The 9,940-nt window shown below is 38.0% G+C and overlaps 1 protein-coding gene across 1 annotated transcript; it reads left to right on the forward strand.

The window, feature by feature from the left end:
* The first annotated feature begins 14 nt into the window (after positions 1-14).
* LOC122989880 (P2Y purinoceptor 2) lies at positions 15-7,394 on the forward strand. Its single transcript, XM_044362903.1, has 2 exons — positions 15-128; positions 5,687-7,394. The coding sequence occupies exon 2, from the start codon at positions 5,718-5,720 to the stop codon at positions 6,714-6,716; it is 999 nt and encodes a 332-aa protein (XP_044218838.1). The 5' UTR covers positions 15-128; positions 5,687-5,717; the 3' UTR covers positions 6,717-7,394.
* The last annotated feature ends 2,546 nt before the right edge of the window (positions 7,395-9,940 follow it).

The following is a 9,940-nucleotide window of genomic DNA, read 5'->3' on the forward strand; positions in this document are numbered from 1 at the left end:
ACGGAAAAAGGTCTGTCGTGTATAGATCTCATTGGGCAACACCCCTGGCAGCCACACATGCAAGCAGTGTGAAATAGAAACTGGGTTGTTTTTTCTGGGTGAGCATACTGAGGACAACTTCAACTCAGGTAAGATCTTTTCAAACAAACTAGTACTGAATATGAGCACCGCTGGCCCGAGATGATGGTGTGATTTAAAAATGACATTTTATCTGCCATAATAATCATTAAGAAGGGTCTAAGTATAGTATGAATAGAAATGTCCTATAACCTAAAAAATCTTCATGATACTTGAAAATACTTGAAATTATACTTTATTTTACTGGGATGAAGTATTCTGCAGTTCTTAAGGTTGATCAGGTTGCCATGAGGTGTAACTACAGTATATTTGAAAATTGAAGTAAAAACTCACTTAAGTACCAATACAGCAATGTAAAAATACTCCATTACAAGTAAAGTACTACTATAGTAAAAGTCCATAAGTATTATGAGCTTGATGTAGTTAAAGTATTGCAGTAAAAGTAGTGGTTTGGTCCCTCTGACTGATAAATTGTTATATATGACATTGTTAGATTATTAATAGTGAAGCATCAGTGTTAGAGCAGCATGTTACTGTTGTAGCTGCTGGAGGTGGAGCTAGTTTCAATTACTTTATATACAGTTAGCTAGTTTAGTCCAGTGGTTCCCAACCTAGGGGTCGGGCCCCTCCAAAGGCTCAGCAGATAAATCTGAGGGGTCGTGAGATGATTAATGGGAGAGGAAAGAAGAAAAAACAAAGTTCTGATACACAAATCTGTTTTCAGTTTTTGGACTTTTTCTCTGAGATGTGACCCCGTCTACACACTGCACATAAATCTTCATCTGAAACGTAACTAAAGCTGTCAAATAAATGTAGTGGACTAGGAAGTACAATATTTCCCTCTGAAATGTAGTGGAGTGGAAGTATAAAGTAGCATAACGTGGAAATATCCAAGTAAAGTACAAGTACCTCAAAATTATACTTAAGTACAGTACTTGAGCAAATGTACTTACTGGTCTATACATGTATATACATTGCATACACACATTTTTAGATTATCACATCTCTTATTTGTTTCTCAGTTCCTTAATTACTGTTTACTGAGAACAGGAAGTTTCTTAAAATAGCCATAAGGGAACTGAACAGAACCTGATTCTATCGTGTGAGTAGAGGTTATGAGACCACCAGGTGGACAAATAGCAAGAACACTACACAGTACAATGCAATACAACATACTTGAATTATATTTTATAGTCCAGCTGTGTTATGTCCACATCCTGCATATGTTATCTGTGCTCCTGAATGATCCATAATGTCATTTTTTATTTTAAACGCTCCTTCCAAATACATCTCTGACATATCAGTTCTCCATTTTGATGACAAAACATCAAACATCAACAACCTGACCTTATTATGGCAAACTACCTGTTAGGATAACACCAAGTTATTACTGACTTCAATGTATCCCTGTCCTATCCTTCTCATATTAGTTAACTAAAATAACATTAGAGCCGTGACCTATTTAAGATATTCATTGCTGAAGTTGAAGAAAGTTTTTTTTTTCCCCTATCAATATACATAATCTTGAAACAGAACACTGCTTATAAATAATCCATTTCTCTATATTCAACATGATATTCGGTGTATGTTAATTTTAATAAATCATCATTTTGATGTACAATATTAATATAATATATAATATATATATATAATATATAACTATAAAAACAGTTTGTAACTCAGGCTGTATTCATGAATCTGTAGTTTAAATATGCCTAAACTGGCACGACATCATCATGAGGTTGTTATTTTCTGTTGAACGGAAAACCAATGTGGTGAAGCCACCACACTGGTTGATCATGCAGAAAACCAAAGCAGCTACTCCAGAAGACTATTGGCCTAAATCCCTGGTGGCCTCTAGAGGCTTTAATGTTCATTGCACCCTAAAGTTAGAAGTGATGGACAGAATAAACCACCGGGACTAGGAATTTAGTTTGTCCTGAGGATGGTGATAGAGAAGGTCATGGGGTCATTAAAAGCAAAAGACTTATTCCATTTGGAGGATGAATATGCTATATGGTTTAGGACACGCTGCATTTATAAACAAAGTTGACGTTTGGCCTGATGTTGGTACTAGATTGCTGAGGTAAATACATGGTCAGCTGGGAGGGACTACATTTAAATTTGCCCACGAGGCAGGGAATCTTACCACAATATGCAAAAAATGCTGCTACAAGCAGCAAAATATCATGTTAACCTTTTGGACATGAAATGCTGTTTATCCTATGAATTGTGTGACTCTTTCTTGATGATCACATCTTTTTCAACACAGCCTAGTCACTGACATAGGCAACTGGTTATGTATTAAAATGGGGGAGCAAACTTGGAAAGATACCTAATTGATGAGGAGGTCTACAAAAAAAAATGTATGTAACCTCAGGATTAAGTCAAGAAACAGCCGCCTGCACTAGTCTAGATTAGTTAGATCGAGGATGCTATGAAAACCAAGGATGCATCAAGAACAGTGTATAATCAGGTGGATCAGGACAGGAAATGATTATTAGAAGAATGGCTATTTCATATTTGAAATTATTTTTATAAAATCATCATTTAGCCTAAAATGTCAGTAAGTTGCAGGCTACTACGCCATCTTCAAGGTTAAACAAGGACAAACAATTTATATAAATGAAATAGTTTTACAACACATCACCATATGATTTGTATAATGAAACCTGGTTAAACAATGTTAAACCAGAGGGTTGCTATTCTCTGTGCTCACACGGCCATCTTCAAAGTCTAACAACTGCAACAAAGTAAAAACAGTTTGGATGAATGAAACGGCTTCACAACATCTATCTAGTTCCAATCCCACACACAGATTCTACTGGGAGCTATTAGCACCACTAGCTGATGTAGTTGTAATGTTATACAGGAATGAATAACAGATTATTTTAACCTACATCATCTCAAATCAAGAACTATTTTAATGCACAGCTCAGACGGTGATTCTTGCTCCTGAATACTTAAAAGGGCTATTTTAGTTGATGACTAGACCTTACTTCCCTTATAGTAAACTTGCAGCATTTACCCTGTATGAGAAACTGAGAGAATAAACATAATAATGAAAGCGCAACTTAGAGAAGCCGGATGAGAGATCAGTAAATTGAGTGATGTATCATCATATTTAAAAATAATTCCATCTAAAGTTTGACTAAAACTGAAACTAAAGTGCCACTGAACTTTTGACTTTTTGTTAATTCAGACAGTTTAAGTCTATAAAAGTAAAAGTAAAAGTCTGTCTGTCTGTCTCTCACAACCACAACCAACTCAAAGGGTGGTCAGATTTTTTTTATTACTTATTTTTATCAGTTGCTGTAAATAGAAAAACAATCATTGATATAAGCAGCTTAAATATAATCACCTGATTGCGGGAACTGTGTGGTGATAAGATTATTTTTAAAAAGACAAAAAGTGGGTTAGCAAAACCACAATTTTGCTCATCCTAATTGAATAATGGGGATGCATTTGCTCCATTGCTCAGGCAGCAGTGGTCACTGAGAAGCACTGATGACAAACCACTTCCTCATAATTATGAATTAACAGATGAAAAGTCATATGTGGCTGCTCATATATATATATATATAGACCTATTACATACATATACTGAATCTCTAATGTATCAGTTCAGTCTATCAGTTTTAAGTTCCTAAGCAATACTAAGAACAGGAAGTGATTTTTCTGTAAGGAGGACCTAACATAACCTAATCACACTGCGTGTGTTGATGCAGTTTGCATCTACGCAGTTTGGAAAGGGTGAGTCTATCAACTGCCTTGGGTTTTATTCCAGCCAGAGTTCTGAGGGATAGTGCTAGTGTAATTTCTAGTGTAATTACTCATATATTAAATTTAAGTCAAAGTAAATTCCAACGTGAACTTAAAAAGGGCTAGGGTTGTTCCACTTTTTAAAAAAATCATATGTTGGGAATTACCAGCCGGTATCAATTTCAACAACAGGTTTTCAAATATCTTGTGTTTAGTCAGAATTATATTGTACTGCCGTGCATGGGTTTTAGACATACTGCTATGAAATGGTTCATTTCTTACCTTACAGGAAGAGCTCAAATCTGTGATGCTGAAGGGGCCATATCTATCTGTACATAATTACATGATGTTGCAAGGTTCTATAGAGTGGCTCATAGATAACAAGCTTTCAGTATATTTGGGTAAAACCAAGTCAATCCTGTTTGGAACTAAGAAGAAGCTGTCAAGAACAAATATGTTGAAAGTCTCTTGTAATGGAGCTGAAATTGTATCTCAGACAAGTGTTTCATATTTAGGAATAATAGTTGAACACTCTCCTGTGAATCTATTGCTGCTAAAATATTATATAAATGTGCCAGCAAACTGAAGTTCCTGTTTTGCAGAATAAACTTTCTCGACTTCTCTGTCAAGAAACTTCTCGTGTCATCATTGATACAGTGTCATGTTCTGCTTGGAACAGTAGTTTTACAGCTAAACTTAGAAACAAATTTATTTATTATTTAATAAATGCATCCACCTTAAAACACATGTTGGTAGTGATGAATTCAGAAGACTGCTGCCAGTACAGCTCGGAGTAGAATAACACAAGTTGTATCATATGTACAATCAATGGGTATGCTCTTCAATACTTGTGTTCTCAGGTATAAATGGTCCATGCTCAGCATAATTAGAATACCAGGGCCAGTGTGCATTCATGTAAAATACCTCAAGTGAATTATATAACCAGAAGTTCCTTTTTTACACCGCTGCCATTTTGTGGAACAGCCTTTTTTATGGAACAGGGTAACACATTTATAATGAAATCCGCAATGACACTGTTACTTTAGCTGTACTTGTTCTTTGATGTGGGAGTTATTTTTTATTTCTTAAATTTGTATTTCAGGACAAAAACATGTTGAATGTTTTTGTTTTTCTTTATGTTTTCTTTGTCTTTTAACATCTTGGGACCATGTTGAAAATACGTGTTTTCACTTTAACATGCTATCCTTTGGATTTTTGTTTTTTTATGTGTCTGTTTATTCCATAAATAAAATCAATCGATCAATCGATCAATATTAGAAAGGGAAAGGGTTTGTCCTCTGGGGAGCATTAATATGTTAAGTATAGATTTGGATATTTCTTGAATAGAAGTATGATCTGATGGTGGCACTGAAAAGGCCACAGGAGTCAACAAGACATTTGCAAATTTTATGGAAATCAGATTTTGAAATACCTATGCTGAAGTGTTTCAGCACAGGAACTTCAGCAGTTTTGCATTGCATTTCCATAAAGTCAGGGGATTTGTGAGAGACAGAGAGATTCTGATTTTTAGTCCCAAATATGGATCAAGCTCCAAAAGCCTTGGATCTTACACTTTCCAGAATGCATCTTGATAGTGTCTCTTCATTAGACTGGCCCTGCCTGGTAAACGGCCACATCATTCACACTCCACACCCCCAGTTTGTAACACAGTACTTATGGTAGCCTCCTAGCCCAAGCCAAGATACCACTGCTGACATCAGCAGCTGACAGCTGTATAATAGAGTTATACAGCTGTTTTATATCCTGTATGTTTATTGATCTAATCAATACAATTGCACTTGCAAAATATGATATATAAGTAGCAAATTGTGTTTTTTTTCCACAGGTGTAAGAACCAACTTAGTTTCTTTCAGAAGATGAAGCCTGCAGTGTTTTCCTCACAGCTTGGGAACAACAGCAATGACTCGGGGCCTTGCGTAGGAGAGAACCAGCATGCATCCATCACCGTCTTCCTATGCCTGGTCTTCTTCCTGGGCTTCCTCCTCAACACCTTCAGCATTTGGGTCTTCTGCTGCCGCTTGCCTTGCTGGACCTCTGGAACCATGCTGCAGTTCCACCTGGCCATTAGCGATGCCATCGCCACCCCAGTCACTCCCATGATGGCAGTGTACTTTGCCATGGGCAATGACTGGACCTTTGGTCGGTTTCTGTGCCAAGTCAAGATTGCCCTGCTGAGTGTGCATTTCTACGGCAGCACCATATTCCTCACTCTCATCAGCGTCCATCGGTACACTGCCGTGGTGCACTTTAACAAAACCTCCTGCATGAAAAGGAAGGGGTTCATCAGAAAGCTGTGTGCAGGAATTTGGTCTCTGCTGGTGATCCAGGCTCTGATCTATGCCCTCATGCTCCCTTCAAGTAAAGAGGGCGGTAACGGTCTATGCCTTTCCATCCACCAGAAAAATCTGACAAATGCCTACTTTGTCATTAACTTTTTCCTGTTCATTTTTGGGTTCCTACTCCCTTTCTCTGTGTCAGCTGTTTGCTATAGCCGTCTGGCGAACACTTTAACTCGCCTCAACATCAGCACAGCTAAAGGTCTAAAAGTCAAGCTGAAATCTCAGAGGATGATAGGCATGTGCCTGGTGATATTTGGGCTGTGCTTCTTGCCTCTTAATGTTGTACGGACTGTGGGAGTGGTACTAAAAAAGTTCTTCCCCCAACACTGCCATGCTCTTCTGCAGATGGAGACGGCATATTATGCATCCGTGATTTTAGCAGGAGTGAACGGCTGCCTAGATCCATTGTTGTACTGTTTTGGTTCGCAGAATTTTCGAGATGCATTTCAGTCTTTGAGGATTGGACAGAAAGATACTCAGAATAGAAGCGATTCAGAAATGACTGTAAATCAGTAACGTGGAGTCATTGGGTTTGACATAAACTGGAAGCACATAAGTAAATGTTGGTGGAAAGACTCTGTTGTCATCAGTGAAAACTAGTGAACTCTCAGCTGAAAACCTGAGTTGGTTGGTTGGTGGAGCAGGCAGGAGAAAAGGTTTTCCCTGCAGGTTTTACAGACTAACACCCTCAAACTGTAGCATTACCTGTCTTTTATTTATTTTCCCATTATTTCTTCATTTCACATGAACATCTCACATAAATATACAGTATGTCTTTTCTGCTTAAATACTACTTGACTACTATTAGAATTCTGCCTTAATTTGATACCTGAACAAGACCCATACGCCCATACAGTCTTCTTCGTTTTCCCCCTTGGTATAGTTCATTTGGGCAGATCTGAAAACAGTAAACAATCGCACTGACACCCTCCAGATTCCCTTTAGAAGTGGTCTCATTCTGGTTGAATGGGAGGAACGTGATGTGACCTTGATTAGACCCAGTGATAAGGCATGCTCTGTAAGTTTGAGCTAAATGGCTCCGTTAGTCAGGTAAGCTTCGCATTCTGGGATGTGAACAAGTGAAATCAACAGTTGCTAGCAGCTAGCTGGAGAATGAATAGACATGGGACCTGGACTATCAACAAAGTGTGTTGCCTTCTTGATATTTGGTCACAGGAATGTTGAATGTTTTTTCTGTGTGAAAAGAAATTGAACCATGGGAAAAACACAAGTTTACCAGCTCATCCACTGATTTGGACCAGAGCAAACAAACACCCCAAAATCCGACCCTGCTTCTGAAGCTTTACGCAACAATAAGCTGACCTAACGCACAATACCCAGTAGCAGAAATCTTAATTCCTACTGATGTTCTACTGTTGCTTTGATTTTCCTAACTGTGGATTTGAGCTTAATCTAAGTGCTTTCAATAAGTGTATAATAAATCTAGTAGCATTGTAGAATTACATTGTCTCTGAGTCTTATATTTCGCTAGGATCAGTCACCCGTGGTTCGAAGGCCTGTGTATACTGCTGCTTTCAGTCAACAAAGCAGATCAACTGTGTAATAAAACTGCAATATTAGATTTTAGAAATACTTATGATTAATGTACTAAAGCAAGTGAATATCATTTATCTAAGAGCGACATGCTGTTTGTTGTACATTCATTCACATGTTCATTCACATGTATTTTGTAATGCACACTACCTAGGGAGATCCTAGTATGGACTCTTTAGGCTGCAGTAGTGGAATAGAGCTAATGGCCTCCATTAAAATCATGCAATTCATAACCTGACTCATGTTGTAGTTTTATATGGGGCACAGACCATGGTAAAACTCCAGTGATTCAATGGAGGGGCCATGGAAATAAGGTGGCTTAGTCACTATATAGTTGAAGATCACTGGCTATCTCAGGTTTTAATTTGAAATATGACCTTCCTTTGTCCCTCTGAAATGTTCTTCAGTTAATTTTGTTCTGTTGTTCTGACACAGATGAGCTATACTGTGACAGGCAGCATTAGATGTGACGGACAAAAAGTAGCCCAATCAAAGCCTTGAACCTGCCCAATCATCATAAAGTAGCCCTATCACCTCCAGTCTTCTGTTTTATCAGTGTAACTAGACAAAATCAACAGTTACAATACTGAAAAAGAGAGAAAGAGAAGTATTTTAGATGTTACATTAAATTAAAACTCACATTAATAAATGTATTTTATTACAGAACTCTAAAAGAAGAATAACTTAGTTGTAATAAACTGAAATGACATTTGGTTTTGATGGTCATCAGTCAGTCACTGTGTGTTGAGCTGAGCGGACTGAACTTAGTGCACTGTCAATGTCAATCTTCTTGGATGAGAGGAGGGGCCACTTTATTGGAGTCTAGCTGAACTTTTCATCGATGAAATACACCTAAGTGGTACAAAAAGTGGTCCAAATGATCACAACCCGAACGAAACAGTTTTTAACACCAGCAACAATCGTGACATCTATGAGCAGCTAGTTTTTGTACTCATGCTGTTTTGGCTAGCCTGCTTAGCACAGGCCCTTGTTGGTGAAGTGTTTGGGACACTGTCTGAGGTACTTAAACATGAACAGCTGCACAGATCACCATTGTGTCATGTGGCCATTTATGCAACAATCTATAAAAAGAAATGAACCATAACAGCTCTGTGCTGAGTGCAAAGGCACAGGAGATAAAATGGCAAAAACTCTAAGCTGGTGCTCTGCTCATATACAGATAGCTGGAAGCAGCTCAGTGAAATTAAAACTGCAGATGATAATCAACACTTGAATTTAAACCCGCATTAGCTGAATTTTTGGCCACTTGGAGACAGCGCAACAAGCTGTATGGCCAGTGTGTTAACAAACAAGCCAATTTACACATCTAGCAGACACAGAGCAACATTAGCATTCATTTGGAGTTGTGTTTCTGTTATTTAAAATCATAGACTGTGTATAAATATGGACATAGCAAAGCGTGACATCACCCATTGGTTTCACTGGAGCCGGTTTGAAGCCCAGAGTTGCTGCTTACGGTCAGTGCCATCTTTTCCATTCGCAGCCAGGACGTTCAAATTAAGGAGTCTGGAAACGTGCCCTGCTACTTCTGACCGAAGCTAATGCTAACTTACCAGGAACACTGAGCAACGCAGACTTGTGCTAACATTAGCTAACTAACACGGCAGGTATTGTATCAAGTAACATTAAATTTGCTAAAATACTGTGACAATTCAATCACAGCTGTCAATCAATGCCCACACGGCAGACATCAAAGCTACTATAGGTCTTCAAATCGTAGTAACAGAGCAATAATTTCCAAAATGACCACCAGCACACTTATTAGAGAGCCTGAATTTAGTGATTGAGACCATAATGACTTATTGAAAAAAAATATTGACTTAGTATTTCAAAAGAGAAGTTTATGCTTTTAGAATAGGAGTCTATTGGAGCCAGGGATCTTTTAGCCATCAGTGGCATTGCACTTAAAGGGATTTCCACATTGGCTTCAATTTCAAGCCATGGCTGTTGCTGCTTGTCTACAAATCAAAAATTAAATCATGCTTAATTGGGAAATCATAGAGCATTAAAATTTATGTAAAGCAAATTTATTTCCAGGACCACTGTTCACTCCTAAGAACATAGTGTCCACCATTGGGTGGCATAAGCAAGACTAGACTAGGCTTCATTAAGTTGCTTCATTAACGGATTAGGACTGAAACTGGTACGAATGATACAGGTCATGT

Source organism: Thunnus albacares, chromosome 2 (genome assembly GCF_914725855.1).
Source record: "Thunnus albacares chromosome 2, fThuAlb1.1, whole genome shotgun sequence".
Taxonomy (NCBI): domain Eukaryota; kingdom Metazoa; phylum Chordata; class Actinopteri; order Scombriformes; family Scombridae; genus Thunnus; species Thunnus albacares.

What these genes read in the sequence shown, in the direction of transcription:
- LOC122989880 (XM_044362903.1), top strand. Translation starts at nt 5,718, where the DNA reads ATGAAGCCTGCAGTGTTTTCCTCACAGCTTGGGAACAACAGCAATGAC.